Raw genomic sequence first — 23,859 nt, forward strand, 5'->3', positions numbered from 1 at the left:
AAATTTGCCTAGCTAACACATTTGCCTAGCAATTGAACTTTGTATGCAAAATTGGACAAAAACATGGTGTTCAAATCCTCCTTGGAAGGTGGTATTTAAGTGATAGCTAGGTAAGCGAAAAAGGTGAACATGGGAGATGTCAAAATTACCCTTTGATGACTTCAACATTAGTTAGAGAAAGAGGTTACTTTGTAAATGGTTATTTTGTAATTTCAGTCTGGTTTCCCATCAATATTTTATCTTCAACCAAACATAGATTCAAGAATTTCACTCAATTCTTCCAGTAATATTTTGCCTAACCAAACAATTTTTTTTTTAATTTTCCTATCTAATTCATTTTTCCTGCATATTCTTAGTAATCACATTTCATTAGTAAAAAAAAAATTCACCTGTACCAAACGCCCCTTAAGTTTCTTCTGTGAGGTTACTGTGGTCGGAATTTCGATTGAAAAAAAAAAATCATGATTTCGATAGTTCTGTCATGAGTATTGACGAAAAAGTTTCGTCGATGATCTATTATTTTCTAGAAGTGACGCCGGCACACAACTAGAGAAGGATAACTCGGACCATATTCTTTAGCTACCATCTAGTGGCTTTTATATATAGGAACCTAGAATGATATATTCCAACCTTAACTAATTATTTAAGAGAAATTCTAAACGGTAAGAATGTATTTTGATGATCTAACGATTTACTAAAAGATCAAAGTATAATAATTTTGTTGCATATTGTGTTAGCCATTACTTTTGACATTTGAAAACATTTGGTACAAATTTTTTTGTATTAATATTTAAATAGCATTATTATTAAAAAATATATTATAATTATTATTAAAAGTTTTTGTATTAATCTAATATTATAACTAGGGAATGGTTATATTGACAAACTTTTTTTCTTACAAACTACACTAAATCTGACTAGTCACACTCTTGGAATAAATCTTTGGTACTACTGCTGTACCAAAGATTCAGAGCATCCAACCAATGAAAATATTACATGTCAGTTAAAATTTTTTTTTTCTGTCAAATTTTTTCTCTCTCCTCTAATGTGTAATGTTCTCATTGATGGGATGTACTGAATCTAGGTACAGCAGTTGATTGAAGTCTGACTAGTCAGACTTAATATAGTTTGTAAGTTTGTAAGAAAAAAAGTTTATCAATATAACCCCTCCCTTATAACTATTATAATCAAATACATTACCATCAAATTCGTGATGATGCTTGTATAACCATAAGTTGGCTCCAATTTTTACTGATACATGAAACCTTTTTACTGCCTTACTGATATTTTTTCATTTGTGATAAAAGTTTGAGGAAAAACTTAATAATTAAAATTTCCCTCAATATGTCATTAACTAATAAATCCCCAGATAAAATTATTTAAAAAACACACCATTAATCCCAAATTGAATTTTTCCCACACGATCTCCAAGTTCACACCTCACCTACAAAGCTTTAGATTTATAAATAATTATTTCAACACAAAAACTTAAATTAATAAGTAATATTCACATTAATAATTTCATATTAATATCTCTAACAAGATTGATCTGCATTTGTTTCCTGGTCCATATCACACCATGTTCCTTCAAAAAAAAAAAAAACAGACTGAATATATATGCACATATCTTTTCCTCTTCCTCGGATACTCTCATAGCAAAATCATCATAATCTTTTAACTCGCGCTACTTGCATGAAAACTTCAGAATCAGAACACGTATACAAGTCTTCCCATGACTATCGAATGTTTCATGTAATTAGCCAAAGGTAATAATTGTGCACATAACTCCTATTTCATTACAAGTTTTGTTTGTTGATATAAATTATGCAATGAGAGTAAAGAAGCAAACTAATAACATCACTGAAGGGTGACGAAGAAAAGGATCAAACATTGAGGGTCATAAAACCCCTTGCTGCGAAAATTCAAGCTTGGGAGGTGTCGAGTGCTGTGGACTAGGAACTGTTGCAAAACGCAGAAGGAATTTAGGTTTTCAATCTCAAATTAATAGTATTGGAGAAAACACCGATTATTTATTATATAAGGTTATTGCTGTGAGTGAATTCTCTCATGTTAAATAAAACATGATATAACCCTCAAGGGTAACTCAGTTTGCAACTGAGCTTCCAGGGATTTGCTTGGGTTAGGGCATTGTTGTTAAAATCTCGATTTATTACTACGATTTTACGTTTTTACGATTGTTTTTTCTCATGAAAACGATATTACTAATATTCCAAACGCTTTTACGTTTTTACGATTTTTTATGATTTTTTTTATATTACGATTTTACGTTTTACGATTTTTTAATCCCCTTTTGATTTTACTTAAGATCTCGATTTTAACAACATTAGGTTAGGGGTAAAAACCCTCTCTCAAACAAATTCTTAGAAAATCTTTGGGAGTCAGAGGATTTGCCTATGTCCTTAAAGGGGGATACAGGCTTCTTGAGTTTTTCTTAGGAATGCAACATCCACAATATATGTAATATATGTCCTAATTATTATTTTTGTCTTTGATAGTGACAAAATTTTTTCCGTCTCAGATAGAAATTGATTTGTTTCGTCCTAAAATTCGTCTCTATTAGGGACAGATTCATAATTCCATCTCAACTTGTTACTGACTAGCCATAATGTAATGAAATTTTGTCCGTCCCTAATCTACCTAGTGACGAAAATATTTAAGTTAGTGACGAAATTATTCCATATCTAATTGATGTTTTTTTAGTAGTGGATGAGTATCCAATACCATCGTAATATAATCCCCTACTATATGAAACAAATTAACGGCACAGAAAAAACCCTAACGTATACACAACAAAAACTACGTTAAAGGATGACAAGTTAATTATATCATATGCTTAAAACAATGTAGAGAAGTATTATATATTTTAAGGTAGTCATAAATTTATTTATATATTTTAATTCAAATCTTTCATTATAGCACCATAAATATGACTAAATTTATAAACTATATGGAGTGGGCTAGGCACTGAGACGATGATATATAAATTCCTTTTCTTTGAGATAGGTTACACAACGGGAGCTAACCCTATCACTTTCTTTATTTTGACCTATTTCTTAATGAACTGCTAATGAAAAATTATTGAAGACCATAACAAAGATAGAGTATTTATTCAATTGATAACCAACAAAAGTAAACACTCTCAAACAACATAACCATCACTTTTGAAAAGTAAACATTTTTAAACAACATAACCAGCACTTTTGAAAAGTAAATATTCTTAAACAACATAAAAAAGTGTAGACATATGACAATTTATTATTGCGTCTACACATACACTTAAACAAAACAGGGATATGAAAACAAAACATCGAGCAACTATAGGGGAGAACCCTAGAACACAGACAAAAAGACATCAATTTTTGGGGTAATTGGCATCTCCAAATGGCATCAGTACTTCATCATCTGCACCATTGATCCAGTCCAAAATCCATGACTCATTTTGTGGAGCGTCCATGTTCATCTCAAACCCTTGGCCATGATCCATCACTTGTGCCTCCTCTGCTTGCCTAGTTGCTCCATCTGCCACCACTTGTTCTGCCACCTGAGCTTGGTTCTGAGTTGTTGAAGCCTTCTTGTTCAGTTCTTTCATCCTCCAATCAATTTCCTTCAGGTTCTCATTGATCAAACATGTCAGATCATTCAAATCAACCAAGCTCAGATTGTCAATAATATTTCCTTCAGTAAGATATTGAAACATGAGCAAAGACATCTCCTTCTCCCTATTGTCTTTTCTCACTTTGTCCAATTGATCTTTGGCCTTTTGGACCTTCTGCTTCATAAAGCTCTCTTGGTTCAGCATCCTCTTGCTTAGCTCAAATTCAGGAATAGACCTGAACTTTTTGATCACCTTTTGGACCCCCCTTTGGGATGGCCAAACCTTTGGCTGAGATTCATATGGACTATAAATTATAGCACATGCCTCAACCCCACAAAGAATGGTGAGTTCAGCAAGCTTCTTCAATAGACCCTTATGCCTTTTCTTGTATGATACCTTCCTTGCTTTATCATTGACAATGAACGCAAGTTTCACCTTCTTTCTCATGGTGGTGAAAAGGAAAAATAGAGGAATTTGTGGATTTTAGTCCAAACATTATGATCTTTATATAGCCTAATATGGGATATAAATTGCCATATACACACACAACAGTTGACATTTGCAGAGTTTTTATCACTTAATTACAGTTAAACCTACCACGTTTTATGCATACTTACATTTCAATTCTACCACCTAAACAAATGTGGAAATTTCCCGTGATAGTAACTCAATACCATATAAGGGTGCCTTACCTTGTATAGCCCAACAATTTGTTATCAATTCTGTGTGGCATGACAGAGGGGTGCGTGTATATTGCGAAATAATTAAATTTTCTACCATTGATGGAGGTAGAAATGTTATATTTATAAATTTTTTGTTTACAAACTACATTATATCTAACTGGTAATACATTCTTGAGTAGAGTATTACCGGTTAGACATATAGTATAATTTGTAAATTTGTAAAAAAAATAAAATTTGTCAATATAACTCTATTTATGTATTAAAGCTGTAAAATTTTTGTAATATATGAGTGAGGAATAATTTAATGCGTTGAGTAGGTACGCGTGAGTCTGTTTGTGAATTAAGGAAACAAATCTTTGTGGATTGATGCAGGGATAGATTTTTTAGTATTGTAATGAATGTTATTTATAGCTAGTGCAAGGTTCTTAGTATTGTGTATTTTAGTTGATTACTCAAAAATGTAATTTTCATGATCACTTGACATATATATAACAAATTAAATTCCAAGAATTAAATCGCTCACATGTAATTCATAAATTTCTCAAACATGAGAATGAAACACTGTGATATATATGGGTGTTAAACATACCAAGGGCCTTTCGCTCGGTCCGTGTAGGCCTGAACTTACATGTTTAAAATTGGTTATTGACACCAGACATGAACTTGTATAAAAGCTCGTTTAATAAGAAGGCCTCAGGCTCCAATTCAAAAGCTCGGCCTTAAAGCCTCTCAGACTGACCTAATATTTTTTTTATTTTATATTTTTTTATACTACTTGTAATAACCCTCTCTTTCTCCTCAATTCATATAATCTCATTTTATTGGTTAAACAAACTTTTAGAATGATTTTGTTCTATATTATGTTGTTTGGATATAAATTGAATTTATGAATATTTATGGAATTACTAGTATTGTTGATTGTATATTCTGTTTGGATAAATTTTTGTTGTCTTATTTTTTTTTTAAACATGCTAACAGGCTAAACCAAGCTTTTAATTTTTGTAAATAAGTCAGGCCACCGGCCGATAATTATATTTATAACAGATAACAGGCTTAGTCAGACTGACACTTTTAAACACAGGTTAGCCTTTTAAGACCAAAATTCAGCTCGGCCCGGCTCGTTAACACCCCTAGTGATATCCATGAGAGCTATTATATTCTCTTGCAATGTTTTTTTTTTTATGGGAAAAGTTCAAAACCTCCTATGTGGTTTGCTCCAAAAAATATTAATCCCCTATATTTTTTTTTCTTTATCACTTATTTTTATTATGATTTTTTTCATCCAAATCCATTAATGTTGGGCTAATATATCCATTTTGCTCCTGTGAGCATTAAAAAGCACAGGAGAGGTAATTGATTAAAAAATAGAAGTACAAGGACATAGGTGATAAAATATTAAATCATAAGAGAGTTTTTTGAACTTTTCCCTTGTAATAATTAAAAAATAAAATAAAAATTGATGTGGCTTGAATAGAACACCATTACAAATAAAACATGTTTTGTTGAAATATCATCCACATATATTTTTTATATTTGTCATTTATTTGTATTTTTTATATCTGTCGATCGTTATAATTGAATTCATCATTGTTATATGAGGTAGGATATTCATACTACCAAATTTTTCTACTACCACTCCACTACCACTCTAATCACCATTGGATTCAAAAGTTATTTTTTTTCTCTCTCTTCATTCAACTTTTCCTCTAATCCAATGGTGATTAAAGTGGTAATGAAAGGGTAGTAAAATAATTTGGTAGTATGAATATCCTACCCCTTGTTATATAGGTAGATGGTTGCAGAGGAAAAAATCATTATTATCCCAATAATTTATTTCAATTCTATCTATTTATTTTTAATAAATTAAAAAATAATATTTGAAAAAAATAAAATATTAAAATAATAGAAATAGAGCACCAATAACAAATCTATTTATATTTAAAAAAAAATTAAGAACTTTACGTTATATAATCCTACTTTATAATTATAAGTAAATAGCAATAGTGCCAAAAAACATTAACGATGATCATCTTAATTCTAATTTTTTTTCAGAGTGAGGCATTCAAACCTTTTTTCCTGGGCAACAAATTATAATTGATATTGTAAAGAACATCCTTTATTTGCATTGTTCCTCACTTCAAGTTTTTTTTTTTTTTTTTTTTGATTTGTTGCAAGGAAAAAGTTAAAAAAAAAACGGTTTAATATTTTATCACTTGTACTTCTCTTTTTTAATCATGTACCTCCTTCGTGGTTTATTAGAGAAAAATGAACAAATTATCCTAATATTTAACAGTGTTAAAGATGGATTTGTATAGAAAAAAAATTACCGGGGAGGTGAGCAATAGAAAAAACATACAGGGGATTAAATGATTTTGGAGAACCAAGGGGGAATTTAATTATTACTTTTACTATCTATTCGGTTACCGTTTAATCAATTTAAAATCAACAGTTGAAAAAGAAAAAAAATTAGCTATTATTGATTTCAAATTAATTAATTCAACAGTAATTTCTTAAATAATAAGAATAAAATGATAATAAGTATAGCTTTTCCCTATGTTTAATAACATATATTCCATGTTGTGTGTATTTAAGAGTGAGAGAAAAAGAGAATTTCATTTGCTCCAATTTTCAAATTCTAATTAATAACACATCCTATTACGCTTGTATTCAATAATTTATGTGTCTTGGAACAAAGAAACATAAAAAAATTGGTCTTTTTTCAATTTTTATTTTCATGCTATTGGTTCATTTACTCTTTTTTCAATTTCTAGTGACCGAGCATGAAGAAAGATATAATTGTTTACGTGTCCAAGTGTTTGATATGCTAGAGAGTGAAGATTGAACACCAGAAGTCGTCTGGTAACTCCAACCTCTTGAGATTCCGCAATGGAAGTGGGAGAGCATTTTCATGGACTTCGTAGTGGGATTGCCTAAGACTCAGGCTGGTTATGACTCTATCTGGGTCATTGTGGACAAATTGACTAAGTCTGCCTATTTTCTTCCGGTAAAAGTGAGCTTTACTACAGAACAGTTGATCAAACTATATGTTCGCGAGATTGTGAGGCTTCACAGGGTTTTCGAGAGTATAATTAGTGATAGGGACCCGAATTTCACATTTCGGTTCTGAGAGGCGTTGCAAGGAGCTTTTGGTACTAAGTTGAGATTGAGTACATCCTATCACCCTCAGACTGATGGACAGTACGATGTATTGTACATCCTATCACCCTAAAACTGTTACACATTGCACCCTACGATGTATTGTATGGTAGGAGGTGTCGAACTCCTACCTATTGGTCTGAGGTTGGTGTAAAACCCGCACCATTAATTAAGAAAGTTAATTAATTAATTATGTGAAATTAGAAAATAATTTCATAATTGACCCTAATAATTATTATGAGGCTCTAATAATTATAGTAAGTGATTAAGAAGGCTGAAAGTCGCTTTTCGGAAGAAAAGTGCAGATACCGGTTCTGCTAATCGCTATAAATGCGTACCGATAAAGTATCCCGGAAAATTATGAAAAGTGAGTATATATTACTAGAATAATATATAGAACTTGTAAAACGAGTTTCAAGTTAAAATAATGAGAAATGGTGCCAGAACTAATACTGTCAGCGTGAAAACGCGTACCGGAAAAGTGTTGCGAAAAAATAAAATAAATATATGAAAATTCCTAGAAAAATATCTAGGTTAAGAATCTAAAATTTTAGAGTTAAACGAAGAGCAGAACTAATTAAACTAATACTGCTAGTTTAACTTAAGTGACAATATAAATAGAAAAGGGTAGCAAAACCCTAAATTTTTCTTTAAGGGAGCGTTTGGCTAGCGTCTTTTTGCAGGATTCCTATGCAAATGCAACAAGGCTTTTTGAAATGTCTTGTTTGGTTGGAGGTGTTTTAATCAGAAAGCCAGCTATTCAAGGATGGATGGCTTTTTAAATTTTGTCATGGAAAGCTATCGATCTGTACTGTTTAGAAAGCATTTTGGAAGATGGGAATTTGTTAAAAGCTGATAAAAGCATTGTGCACCGAAAAATTTGACACCCTTTATACCCTCCTTTATACCCTCTGAAAAGGCAAGGGAGTGAAAGGTAAAGGGTTTCAGCCTTTTTTAAAATAAAGGTTATTTTAGTAAAACCATAATTTTTTCCCATCTATATTTTATCAAACTCCAAACATAGACTTTACAAAATTTACTTAATTTTCCCAGTAAAATTTTTTCCTACCAAACAACTTTTTTTTACATTTTCCTATCTATCTCACTTTCTTACCATTTCCCTATCAATTCTATTTCCCCAGTATTCAAAAAATTTCTCCTCAACCAAACGCCCCCTAAAGGACTCAGCAGCTGAGTGTGGCAGCCATTTGGGGTCTTTTGGAGTCTTGGCTTTCTCCTCCAAAGTTTCTATCTTTTTTTTCCTCTCCTCCATTGAAACATTACCCAACCATTAAAGCTTTAGTTTTGTTGAAGGAGAATCCATTGTTAAAGATTTGGGTGCTTTCTAAACCTATCAAGCTTTCATTTTTCTGTTCTCAAAAGAATCCTAGGTAAATTTAACTATCCCCTTTGTAAGTTATTGTTATATATTACCGTTGAGATATCATTTGTGAAATCACTGTGTGCTATTTTTCTTCTGTAGATCGCCATTTGGTTTTGTCATTTTGTATGTTTTGTTTATCGATTGGCGTGATTTCAAAATAAGATTCTGCACCTATTGTTCAAGAAATCGGTCACTGAGTCTATGTGTATGATCCACTTTGTCCAAGTTGTTTAGATATATATATATAAGGGGGTGTTTGGTTCAAGTTTTTGGAGAGGATTACCGGTAATCCTTCTTTGGTAAATGTAATTATCACGTTTGGTAGAAGGAATAAATTACGATTCCCGGATATCCAAGATTACCGGTAATTTGATTTATAAAGAAAAGTCACTATTCAGATTACCAAAAATAATATGGTAATTCGGAATACCAATCAGAATACCAAGTAAAGGGAAAGCACAACAATAAATTTTGAGACAAAAATACCCCAATACACATAAAAATCTAGACACAATCTATCAATTATAAAAGTAAAAATAGTTTATGTTATCAAAAAAAAAAAAAAAAAATAGTTTGGGGTTATTTTTGTAAAATAACCTCATATTCCAATTTCCAAGTCATATTTCGTTCTAAACCAAATATGGAATCAGTAATTTTTACCCAATATTCCCGGTAATATTTTGGCGAACCAAACACATCTTTCGTAAGATTCCAAGTAAACTCAATTTCTACTGAATTCCCATTAATCATGATTCCCGGTCACCAAAAAATTTCTCTTGTACCAAACACACCCTAAAAGAATACAGGGAACCGAGTTCGTTAAACATAGTTCGTTTATCTATGTTTATATATATAAGAGAAAAAATATTCTCACTACCAAAATATTTCAGTACCAACTTACTACCTATCTAATCACCATTGAATTAGTATTTTCTCTTTCTTTAAAAACTTTTTAATATTCTCTCTCTTTGATCCATTGGTGATTAGATAGGTAGTAAGTTAGTAGTAAAAAATTTTGGTAGTCAAAATATCCTCCCTCTATATATATATATATATATATATATATATATATATATATATATATATATATATTTATAAGATAATAATTATCTAATATTAAACAAGTTAAATGGTATGTATTAAAAAGGATCTACAGGTTCGAAATGAAAAAGAAAATAATATCCGATTGCCTTGAAATTTTAGAATATGTATATTGATATTATGATGGTCATTGAACCAGATCTGTGAGTGCATTGGATTCTATTTGTGGTGTGGACTCTTGGCTGGGATAGCTAGCTTGCAAGGTAAGCTTTCGTGTCCTCGGTTTAGCCATATTGTGGTTCCACCATGTCCCATAAGGTATGGTTATATGCATGCTGTGTTACATGCTTTTGATGTTTTGGAAATGCTATTGAGTTGTTATATGCTAGTGCCTTTATGATATGCATGTGGTGTTCCACCTATACGGTAAGCCTGAATATGTAGTACATACAATATGGTGAGGCTGTGGGTAAGGTGCAAGCGGTGTTCCTTGTACTACATGTAGGTATAGACGTATTCCTGCATTTCTCTGGCCAGTAGAATAGTGATAAACACACATGGCATGAATATCTATTGCACTGCATAGTTTTGGAACTGATATTGATATTACTGCTTTTAGAACTTATATTGCACATGTAAGACTTGAGATAAAAGGGTATTTGAAATATTATTGAACCGTATTTGAATCTGTACATAGGGGTCTCTATTTATAGAGACTTCTTGACCTAATTTTGACCTAATGAGCTTGGCCCAATATACAAGTAACGGACTAAATAAATACAAATAAATGACTACATAATTACTAATAAATGACTACATAATTACTATTTACAACACTCCCCCTCAAGCTGAGGAATAGATATTTATCATTCCCAGCTTGCTAGCAAGTTCTTGAAATCTATCTGAAGGAAGCCCCTTTGTCAATAGATCAGCTAATTGACACCCAGTGGGAATGTATGGAGTGGTAATCAACCCGCTATCAAGTTTCTCTTTGATGAAATGGCGGTCGACCTCAATATGTTTAGTCCGATCATGTTGAACTGGATTATGAGCTATACAAATAGCGGACTTATTATCACATAGCAGCTTCATAGGTCCCTCACATTTTATTTTTAGATCATCAAGTACAATTTTCAGCTACAGTAACTCACAAATGCCTTGAGCCATAGCTCGAAATTCAGCTTCTGCACTTGATCTGGCGACCACATCTTGTTTCTTACTTCTCCATGTCACCAAGTTACCACAAAGAAACATGCAATAACCAGTGGTAGAACGACGGTCAGTCACGGATCCAGCATAATCAACATCTGTGTAGACTTCTAAAGATAGATTGCCATCACGTCGGAATAACAACCCTTTACCAGGAGTACCTTTCAGATACTGAAGAATTCTCTCTACTGCCTGCATATGTTTCTCCTTTGGATCGTGCATAAATTGACTGACAACACTAACAGCATAAGCTAAGTCTGGTCTAGTATGGGCCAAATATATCAATTTCCCAACTAGCCGTTGATATTGTCCTTTATCAACTGGAGGACTCTCCTCTTCATAGCTCATCTTGTGATTCTGCTCAATAGGAGTATTAGAGGGTTTACACCCGAGCTTTCCTGCTTCTTTGAGAAGATCAAGAACATATTTCCTTTGGCTGATAAAGATTCCTTTGCTCGAATGAGCTACTTCTATCCCTAGGAAATATCTCAGTTTCCCGAGGTCTTTGACTTCAAACTCAGAGGCAAGCCGTGTTTGCAGAATCTGTCTCTCCACAAAATCATCACCTGTGATAATAATATCATCAACATATACAAGGAGCACAGTAAGCTTCCCATTTTGGGAGTGCTTGAAAAAAAGAGTGTGATCTCCTTGACTTTGTTTATATCCTAAGGTCATCATAACCTTAGTAAACTTTCCAAACCAGGCACGAGGTGACTGCTTCAATCCATACAAGGCCTTTTTTAATTTACAAACTTTATTTTCTCCCTTCACAGAATCAAAACCAAGCGGAATTTCCATGTAGACTTCTTCTTCTAACTCACCATTGAGGAAAGCATTCTTCACATCAAATTGGTTTATATCCCAATTGTAATGGTCAGCAAGGGATAACAAAACACTCACCGTATTCATCTTTGCAACTGGAGCAAATGTTTCTTCATAATCAATGCCATAGGTTTGAGAGTAACCTTTGGCAACTAATCGAGCTTTGTATCTCTCAAGAGTTCCATCAGAATTATATTTCAGGGCATAAACCCATCTGCACCCTACTGCTTTCTTTCCAGTAGGTCTATCAATAACCTCCCATGTTTTATTTTTCTCCAATGCATTCATCTCCTCTTGCATGGCTTGAGCCCAATTCCTATCTTTCAAGGCTTCATGTACTGATTTTGGGATTGCAATAGAGTCTAGTGCTGAAACAAAGCTTTTGTGCTGCACAGAAAGATTAGCAGAGGAAACAAACTGGGAGATAGGGTATTGAGTACAAGAGGGACAAGATTTCTTGGGACAAGCTCTTTTTCCTTTTCTAAGAGCAATGGGTAAATCATCAGAATCAGTAGTAATGGGTAAGTCATCAGAAGTATTAACATCATGATCAGAAATATGAGATTCAGGACTTACCAGTGGTTCAGACGATTGAGGTTGCTGCTGAGACAATGTGGGTTGTTTCCTTCTTTCAGGTGTCATAATCTTTCGTATCTCTGGTGTACTTGATGTATCAATCACAGGAGAATCAGTCACAGGAGGATCAGACACAAGAGGAACAGACAAAGGAGAAACAGACAAAGGAGAAACAGACACAGGAGGAACAGGACCAGGTGGAGGATACACTGACATAGGTAAATGAGTAGACACTGATGATTCAAACTCAAAGAAGGGAGGTGATGAGATTTCTGGTGAAGGATTCTCCCCCTGAAGATGAGGACCTTGGAAAAAGGACTCAGATTCCTGAAACGTAACATCCATAGAAACAAAAAATTTCCTACTACAAGGGTGATAGCACTTGTAGCCCTTCTTATCAGGAACATAACCAAGAAAAACACATTTAATAGCCCTAGGGTCCAACTTACTGCGATGATGTTTATGAACATGAACAAAAGCAACACTCCCAAACACTCGTGGAGGAAGACTCATCATAGTTGGAATAGAAGGGAAAAAAGAAGTCATAGAGTGAATAAGACTTACATGGTCAAGTACCCGAGTGGGTAAACGGTTGATCAAGAATGCTGCAGTAAGAATAGCATCTCCCCAATAGTATTTGGGTACATGTGTCTGAAACATTAATGCACGAGCCACTTCAAGAAGGTGACGATTTTTTCTTTCAGCAACCCCATTCTGTTGGGGGGTGTCAACACAAGTAAGTTCATGAATCATACCGTTATTTCTTATAAATTGGGAAAAACTATGATTAACATATTCAGTACCATTATCTGTTCTTAGTCTCTTGAGTTTTTTACCAAACTGGGTCTCAATCATTTTATAAAATTGAAAGAACAGTTGTGGTACCTCAGACTTTTCACGCATTAAGTACACCCAAGTTACACGAGTGCAATCATCAATAAAAGAAACAAACCATCTATTTCCAGAACCATGAGGGACTTTAGAGGGACCCCAAACATCAGAATGAATAAGATCAAAAGGTTCAACACTCTTAGTGATACTAGAAGGAAAAGACACACGATGATGCTTAGCAAATTCACAAACATCACAATGAAAAGACTCAACAGATTTAGACAAAAACAATGACGGAAATAAAGATTTGAGTAAACTAAATGGAGGATGACCTAAGCGCTTATGATGAAGCCAAATCAAAGAATCAGCAGTTGATTGACCATGAGACATCAAGATGTGATTTGTTACTTTATTTGCAGGAGATTGTGACACCAGATAGTACAGCCCACCTTGCTCTTTAGCACTACCAATCGTCTTCCCCGTGGCGAGATCCTGAAAAACACAATGGATAGGATAGAAGGTTACAGTACAATTCAAATCTTTTGTTATTTTATGAATAGAAAGAAGATTCGTGGAGAGTTTAGGAACATGGAGAACATCCTTAAGATGTAAGGACTGCTGTAAGTTTATGTCACCAGAACCCGCAACTGATGTATGAGAGCCATCAGCTACGACTATTGTATGAGTTCCAATAGTAGGATGATAAGAGGTAAAAGAGTCAGCACAACAAGCCATATGATCAGTAGCACCAGAATCAACAACCCAAGAATGTTTAAAATCATTACATGAAGAAAGGAAAGAATAAGTTTTTGAGCTCATACCAGTCATAGTCAAAGCACTAGTATCAGATGGCTTACTCATTGAATCAAGAATGGTTCGGAGCCGTTCCAACTCATCTGGACGAAATGCAGGTTGGGTCTTATTAGGTGTAGGAGTTATTTCAGAGGAAGTAAAATGCGCTTGACCACGCAACTTTGCCATCTTTTCTAAGACAGATTGCTTTCCATAAAGGCGAAAGCATAAATCCTTGATATGACCTGTTCTTTTACAATAAGAACACCATCGATCATCTCTCTTAGGTCTAGAAGAGGTACCATCATAAAATTTTGAAAAAGAACTCCTTTGAGAAGAGGCCATACTGCACAGAAAATGGTCAAAGAAAAGCTCTAAGAAGTCAAAAAATCACAAATAAATACAGCGTGGGTCTGGGTCCAGGGGAAGCCCGTGGCGAGGAACCACCACCAATGAGTTAAGGCTACACTAACCGTAGCAAGTGGATCCGACACCATGTCTCAACCCAAAACCTTAAGGCATTGGGTTCATGGGTCCTTTCACTTATATACTCTTCACTTAGCTCATTACCAACCAATGTGGGACTCATCACACTTGAATATCTCAACAATCTCCCCCTCAAGTGTGAAACCCACCATTGGTATGCTCCTCCTCAACCGAGTACCCGAAGCGCAAAGTACTCGACCCGCCTCCTAGCCAATCACTAGGCTAGCTCGAGCCCAACCAGGCTCTGATACCAACTTGAAATAAAAGGGTATTTGAAATATTATTGAATCGTATTTGAATCTGTACATAGGGGTCTCTATTTATAGAGACTTCTTGACCTAATTTTGACCTAATGGGCTTGGCCCAATATACAAGTAACGGACTAAATAAATACAAATAAATGACTACATAATTACTAATAAATGACTACATAATTACTATTTACAACAGTAAGTGAGCTTGAGGTGGAAGATCCTTGAGGACCCCCTTGTCTTACTGAGATTTCTAGTTTAGAGATCTCACCCCACGTTTGGGGAATGCTTATTTCAGGTTCAGGTAATGTTGGGGTTGAGACCTCTGGCGGCAGGAGGCCGGAGCTGAGTTAGATATTGCTGTTATTATATGCTGACTTGTTGGATGCTAGTTATGCATGCTGCTTTTATGCTTTTAGCTTCTTTATGATTTTGTATTATTATGTTGAGACTTGGTTGTTTACGCTGTTGATTTGGTGAGCATGGGAATTGTCCATGCCACATAGACTTGTTATGTCTTGTTTTATTTGGAGTTGTAATAATGTGTCAGGATTATTGTCCGGACTACGGGTAGTAGATCCGTGACTTAGATACTCACATTTATATCTATTTTGAGGTATTTCAGTTAGATGTCTTATTGCAATTTACATACCGGCGATATTTTATGAAAATGATTAAGTAATCAACTTGGCTAAGATTAATGACGTCATAATTGAACAGAAAAAGTTATTCCGCATTTTTAAATTAAGTGTGGCTTAATACGATGACATGTTAACAAACTGGGTTAACACGAGATGTTACAGTTGGAGATAGTTATTTGGCTTGGACTTTGTCCAAGATACCACCCAGCATGTAACACCCTGTGTGCTCCCGGTGTATTAACATACAAATGGTAATGGCGCTGCTAAATAAATGCGGAAGCTAACTTTTTCTTTTCAATTATGACGTCATCATAATTAACCAAGTTGATTACTTATTCTTCTTTCAAAATATTCTTTGTATATAAATTGCAATGAATAACTAACTGAATAACCTCATGATATAAATGTGTATCTAGTCATGGAACTACAACACGTAGACCAGACAATATCCTGATACATTATACAATTCAAGATTAAATAAACATAACATAGTCAACGTGGCATGGACAATCCCCATGCTCACCAAATAAGGCAACAAGCTCAATCAATGTCTTAAATCAAATGGCCATCTCATAAATAACAAGGCATGTATAAATCCAAATCGACATGCATATATCAACTCAGCTCCGGCCTCCTATCGCTAGAGGTATCAATCCTCGAGGTACCTGTACCTGAAAATGTGCCCCAACATGGGGTGAGATCTCTAAATAGAAATCTCAGTAAGACAAGGGGTCCTTAATGATCTCTCCACCCCAAGCTCACTTACATGTGCAATATAAGTTCTAAAACAGTAAAACAATATAAGTTTCAAAATCTGTGCAATGCAGCATATATCCATGTCATGTGTGTACTAATCCTACTGGTCAGAGAATAAACATGTAGGGATTACATACGTCTATAACCTACAGTATAAGGAACACCGCTTGTACCTCACCCACAGATTCACCATCTTGTATGTCTCCACATACTCAGGCTTACCGGGTGGTACACCACATACATATCATAAGGCACTTGCACTTAATAAAACAGCTCAATAGCATATCAAATATTCATCACATAATTTTCGCAAAACTCATCATGCATATAGACCATCCCTCCATGAGGTATGGTGGAACCAACAATGGGCAAAATTGAGGACACGAAAGCTTACCACTTAAGCAATCAACCCCAACAAGAGTCCACACCAGCCCAAGGTCACCAAACAACACAATCACAGTCTGTTTATACCAAAAATAATCATTAATATTCATAGCCCAAGGTTTGACTAAGTGTTTAAGGCTTTCCAACTTGTTTTAAGTGATTTTAGACTCACTCTGCAGGAGGTATTCGAATACTCCTCGATGAGTATTCGAATACTCCATGTCTCCTGAAAGTATCCCAATACTATCACTAAAGTATTCGAATACCACAGCGTATCCGAATACTTTAACTACAGTATTCGCATACCACAAGGTATCTGAATACTTTCACTAAGGTATCCGAATACTTTTCTGTCAAGAAAAGTATCTCAATACTTTTTCATGAGTATTCGACTACCTGCTGATGAGTATTCGAATACTCCACAAAAAGTATTCGAATACTTATCAAACAGAATGCAGAAACTCGTGCAGTTTCTGTATAAACACCATTTTAAGAGTCCTCTCACGAATTGGAGTCCCATAACTCCACAAACAGAAGTTCATTACTACATTTTAAACCTAATTCACCAACCTTTAACTTATATAATCAAAGTTTCCTCTTTTAGTGGCTTAATCAAGCTAAAATCATGAATATTCAAAGGAGGTGATCATGGTTTATCTCAAGGCTTAAAAACTCAAAAAAGGGACTGACTTAGAGCTTCCAACAGAGCTCAAAGATTCTGACTTTGTAAGGCCACGAAAATACAATACAAGCTTGGTCTTTTACACTTAAAAATGGCTTATTGGATCATCAAATGCCACGTAAATGGCTCACACTTCAACACTCAAGAATTCAGCCCTCACACACTCTAAACAGAGGCTACACAAACTCAGAATGTGTGCATTACAACCTCCCAAGGCTTGCTCACAACATCTATGGTGATCAAATGGAGAAACTTGGAGAAAAGGTGATCGCTTGAGCTCACAAGATGAAGAGAGGAAGGTGACATGTGAGGAACACAACACTAAGAAATGGAGGCACACTGGAGGCACGTAGAGCTGATGGAAAATTAGCCTAGGGTTTTGTGCCCTTTAGCATTTATAGGTCCACTAAATAAATCATCGATATTAGCATCCAAACTTAAGATTATGAACCTAGCCATTTTTCTAAGATTTGTCATATTTTTACTATAATTTTCGCAGCAATTTGCCGATACACGCTTTTACATAGCCGGTATCAGTCCTGACGTCAGTTCTCATTATTTCGACTCCAAACTTAACAGACAAGTCCTAAATATTATTCTAGGAATATTCATACACTTATTATATTTTTTCGGGATACTTCATCGGTACACACTTATACCGTGAAGCAGAACCGGTATCTGCACTTTTCGTCAGAAAAGCAACTTTCAGCGTTATTATCATTACAATTATTCAAGTCTTCCCATATTTATTCTACATCAATTATGGAATTATCTCATAATTTCATAATTAAATCATTTAAATTCCTAATTTAGCGGTGCGAGTTCTTACACAACAGATCTAGATGAGCAGAGAAAAGCTGAAGCAAGCACAGAATCGCCAGAAGAACTACTATGATAATAAGCACCGGCCACTGGAGTTCAGTGAGGGTGAGCACGTGTTTGTGAGACTTTCACCTGTCACCGGTGTTGGTCAGGCCCTCAGAGTGAGGAAGATTAGCCCGAGATTCATTAGGCCATACCAGATACTTGGTAGGGTAGGGCCTGTTGCCTACCGGCTTGCCTTGCCTCCGAACCTTGCCAACATCCACGACGTGTTTCACGTGTCTCAGCTTCGGAGACATATAACAGACCCTTCGCACATGGTGCAAACGGATGATGTGGAGGTTCAGGAGAATTTAAAGACTCCCATCGGACCACTCAAGATTCTCGATCGTGGTGAGAAGAAGCTACAAAACAAAGTCATTCCCATGGTCAAAGTGCAATGGGAAGGAAGAACTCTAGAGGAGTGTACTAGGGAACGGGAGGATGAGCTTCTCCGGCAATACCCCGAGTTTAGGGACAAGTATGTCACTAATTTTGCGGACAAAATTATTAAAATGTGGAGTGAATGTAAGAACCTGCACCGTTAAATTAGGAATTTAAATAATTAATTATGAGTTTAAGAAATGATTCCATAATTAACCTTGAATAAATATGGTAAGGTTAGAATAGTTATCACGAGAGTTTTATAACGCTGAAAGTCGCTTTTATGATGAAAAGTGCAGATACCGGTTCTGCTTCACAGTATAAGTTCATATCGATGAAGTATCCCGAAAAATTATAATAAATGTATGAATATTTCTAGAATAATATGTACGTCAAGTATATCAAGTTTGGAGTCAAAATAATGAGAACTGACATCAGAACTGATACCGGCTACGTAAAAATGCGTACCGATAAAGTGCTGCGAAAATTATAATAAAAATATGACAAATCCTAGAAAAATGGCTAGGTTCAGAATCTGAAGTTTTAGATTAAAACGCTTAACGGAGCTATTAGTGCTAATACCGACGCATTAAATGGGTAGCCTTATATAAGTGGAACTTAAACATTTATTCCTATTGCTACCAAAAGACCTACGCAGCCATTTCTAACTCTGACCATCCTCTTCTCCATTTCCCTAGGAAGATCTCTGTAACACCCTGTATATATCCGGTAATATTATCATACTATCGTATTAAGCTAGGCTTAATTACAAATTGCGGAATATCTTTTTCTTTTCAATTATGATGTCATTAATCATTACCAACTTGATTACTTAATCATTTTCAAAACATCGCCTGTATGCAATTGCGATAAAACAGCTAACTGAAATACCTCATTAATTAAATAACATAATGTATGTCTCTAGTCACGGAACTACAACACGTAGACCGGACCAACTAGCAGTTTATACAACTCAACTCAAAAGTACTAACAACATAGTGACATGGACAACTCTCATGCTCACCCAAATAAGGCAACAATGCCCAACATAAGTCTCAACTCAAAACTTAAAGAGCAGAAAACATAAATAGCATCCAATCCAGTCATGACAGCAATACAACATAAATTTCATAATCAGCTAAGCTCTGGCCTCCTGCCGCCAGAGGCATCAGTCACCATACTACCTGAACCTGAAATAAGCATTCCCCAAACGTGGGGTGAGATCTCTAAACAAGAAATCTCAGTAAGACAAGGGGTCCTTAAGGATCTTCCACCCCAAGCTCACTTACATGTGCAATATAAGTTCATAAGCAGTTTATCATCGTCAGTTCTAAATCAGTGCAATGTAGCAGATAATCATGTCATGTGTGTCAATACTATTCTACTGATCAGAGAAATGCAGGAATACGTCTATTACCCACACAATATGCAAGACGCTACTTGCACCCACCCACGGACTCACCATCTTTTATGACGCAACATACTCAGGCTTACCGACTAAGTGGAAACAACACAAACATATTATAAGTCATTGCACATATCAGCTCAAAAGCATTTCAAAATATCCAAAGCATGTAACACAACATGCATATAACCATACCCCCATGGGACATGGTGGAACCACGACATGGCTAAACCGAGGAGATGAAAGCTTACCTTGCAAGCTAACACATAAAGCCAAGAGTCCATAGCTCAAAGTCCAAACACAGCAGATTCACAATCTGTTATGGACCAACAATACATCAACAATCATACTCTACAAGTATACAACATAAAGACAACGCCTTATCATTACGTTTTACGTCTTAAGGCTTCTCACCAAGCCATAAGCCCTTAATCATATGATTCTGACTTACATTAATTAATAACAGAAGTTCAACTTCCTCAAACTAGGGTCCACAAACTCCTAGATCAGTTCTGGATGAACAATACGCTACTGTTCTTCGCAAATCCAGAATATCCGGATATTCCACGGGGACATATCCGGATATGCAATATCCGGATATCTCACAGGCAATATCTGGATATCCAATATCCGGATATCACTCTGGCAATATCCGAATATCCAGATTCCCATATCCGGATATCAATATCCGGATATTCCACGGGCAATATCCGGATATTTCACGACAGAATGCAGTTTCTGCATTTCGCGAAGATATCCTTCCAAGGTTCTATTTTTAACACTTCCAGAAGCTTAAACATGCATCTTAAGGTTCATTGAGGTTCATATGACAGTTGGTTACTTGTTTAATCCATTAAACATACCAAGACTTCATCTTTAAGCAACAACACTCAAGACCAAGGTTGGTACATCTTACCACAGTTTAAACTCAGCAAGATGGGTGCTCTTGGAGCTCACACAACAGCTCCAAGGTACTGACTTCAAGGGTGCACGAAAATGCCACTCAAGCTTGGTTCTTTCTTCACAAAGGTTGCCATTTTGAAGCTTACAATCTAAGAAGAAAGCTCCAACACTACAACCACCAACTCATCCCCTTCACAACCACAACACAACCCCTAACACTCAGAAGCAAGGCCACCAACACCCTCACAATGCTCACTCTCACTCACCCCAAGGTGTTTACAAGGAGAAAGTGTAAGAAAATGGCCTCAAAGCTTCAAGAAATGGTGAGAGCAAGAGAAGGAGACACCAAGTCAGCAAGGAGACCACACTCAGCAGCCACTTACGCTCAAAACTGATGCATTAACCTAGGGTTGTGTGCATAAGTCCTATATATAGTCACTTAATCAATTAACACACATTATTAACTTTAATTGCCACGCTTAGTATTTTAATCCGAAACTTTTGATTCTTAACCTACTCAATTTTACAAGAATTATCATATTTTTCTTATAATTTTCGGAGCACCTTTCCGGTACGCGCTTTTCATAGCCAGTACCAGTTTCTGGCACCAGTTCTCATTATTTTGACTTGAAACTCGTTTTACAAGTCCTACATATTATTCTAGTAATTATCATGCACTTATTATAATTTTCCGGGATACTTTTTTGGTACGCATTTATACCGACTAGCAGAACCGGTATCTGCACTTTTCTTCCGAAAAGCGACTTTCAGCATTCTTACTCACTTACTATAATTATTAGAGCCTCATAATAATTATTAGGGTCAATTATGGAATTATTTCCTAATTTCACATAATTAATTAATTAACTTCCTTAATTAACGGTGCGGGTTCTTACTATCTCACCTTTCTTCATGGGAGTTTGTAAAGAACCTATTTTTGTGCATTTCTCTTCCTCTCGATACTTCTAGTGAGTGGAAAACCATCATCTTGAGGCAGACAGGTCCCTTCTTGAAACCCCCCTAGCTGTTGCCTTGGAAGAGAGTGTATAAGCCTTTGGAGTTTTCGAGTTTGAACCAACTTTGAGCTTGTTTGGAAACTCCTTGTGGTGAAAGGAGTGGAGTGTATTGCTCCATTTTCGTGCTCAGTGTTTGGTGATGAAAAAGAGTGCATTTCTCAACCTTAAAGGCCTCCCATTTTTGCTTACAAGCCTTTGGGGTATATTCCTTCGCTTTATTCATGATTTTTCATGTTAAAGATCAAGTCTTGGCATGTAATATGATAGGATTAAGTAGCTAACATGAACACTGACCTAAAGGTGTCTAAAAATGCATGCTTGAACGTAGAGTAATGTTAAAAATGGAACCTTGAAGAGATATCTTCGTGAAATGTAAAAACTGCATTCTGTCGCGAAATATCCGAATATGATATCCGAATATAATATCCGGATATGATATCCGGAGATATCCGGATATGGATATCCGGATATGGATATCCGGATATGCCCTCGACAAATATCTGGATATTCTGGAAATTTCGATGTTGTGCATTGTTCTGTCCAAACAGAAGTGTAGATTGGGTTTCTGGACCCATGATTGGTTAATGTGAACCTCTGTAATAAGTTAATGAGTAAACACCCTTTTTGGTCCCTGGAAATATCTACGAAATCCTTTTTAGTCCCTGACAATAAAAAAGGACCAAATTGGTCCCTAAAATTATGAAAAAAGGGCCACATTAGTCCTTATGTCAACTCCTCTGTCACTAACGTGGCCCTTTTTACATACTGTTAGGGACCAAATTGGTCCTTTTTTATTGCCAGGGACTAAAAAGGATTTCGTAGATATTTCCAGGGATCAAAAAGGGTGTTTACTCTAAGTTAATTAAGTCAGAATCACTTAGATTAAGGACTTACGGCTTTGGGAGAAGCCTAAGAGCACTAAACGAAAAAAGAAATATTTTCATAATGAAATGAACCTTTAGAATATGAATATTGATGATGTTTCTGGTATAAACAGACCGTGAGTGTGCTGTTTGGTGACCTTGGGCTGGTGTGGACTCTTGAGTTTGGATTGATAGCTTGCGAGGTAAGTTTTCGTGTCCTCGGTTTTGCCCATTATTGATTCCACATACCTCATGGAGGGATGGTCTATATGCATGATGAGTTGTGTGAAAATCATGTGATGAATATTTGATATGCTATTGAACTATTTTATTAAGTGCAAGTGCCTTGTGATATATATGTGGTGTACCACCTAGACGGTAAGCCTGAGTATGTGGAGACATACAAGATGGTGAATCAGTGGGTGAGGTACAAGCGGTGTTCCTTGTACTGTAGGTTGTAGACGTATGTAATCCCTACATTTTTATTCTCTGGCCAGTAGGATTCTTACACACATGACATTGATATATGCTGCATTGCACAGATTCTGGAAATGACATTATTATACTGTTTTGGAAATTATATTGCATATGTAAGTAAGCTTGGGTGGAGAGATCTTTGATGACCCCTTGTCTTGCTGCGATTTCTTTTTAGAGATCTCACCTCGTGTTAGGGCACATTTTCAGGTACAGGTACCTCGAGGGTTGATACCTCTAGCGATAGGAGGCAGGAGTTGAGTTGATTGATGAATGCTTCTTTATTGTTATTTGTTCATATGATTATGCCTTGTTATTTCCTATATGGCTGATGTATTTGAGACTTGCTGTGAAGTCCTATTTGGTGAGCATGGGGGTTGTCCATGCCACATTAGTATTTGTTATGATACTTCAGACTTGAGTTGTATAATGTATCAGGATATTGTATGGTCTACGTGTTGTAGTTCCGTGACTAGATACACATTTATGATATGAGGATATTCAGTGTAGTGATTATTGCAATTTACATACAGGCATTATTTTAAAAACGAATAAGTAATGAACTTGGTTAATAATAATGATGTCATAATTGAAAAGAAAAAGTTAGCTTTCGCATTTATTTAGCTGCATTATTGTCATA

General features: G+C 35.4%; 1 protein-coding gene across 1 annotated transcript; it reads right to left on the minus strand.

Moving 5' to 3' along the window:
• Nucleotides 1–3,373: 3,373 nt before the first annotated feature.
• LOC133301335 (agamous-like MADS-box protein AGL80) lies at nt 3,374–4,063 on the minus strand. Its single transcript, XM_061500962.1, has one exon. The coding sequence runs from the start codon at nt 4,061–4,063 to the stop codon at nt 3,374–3,376; it is 690 nt and encodes a 229-aa protein (XP_061356946.1).
• Nucleotides 4,064–23,859: the final 19,796 nt, after the last annotated feature.

The sequence above is a fragment of the Gastrolobium bilobum genome, unplaced genomic scaffold (genome assembly GCF_033153095.1).
Source record: "Gastrolobium bilobum isolate Gb01-03AN ecotype WA unplaced genomic scaffold, APGP_CSIRO_Gbil_v1 utg41872, whole genome shotgun sequence".
NCBI classification, from domain to species: domain Eukaryota; kingdom Viridiplantae; phylum Streptophyta; class Magnoliopsida; order Fabales; family Fabaceae; genus Gastrolobium; species Gastrolobium bilobum.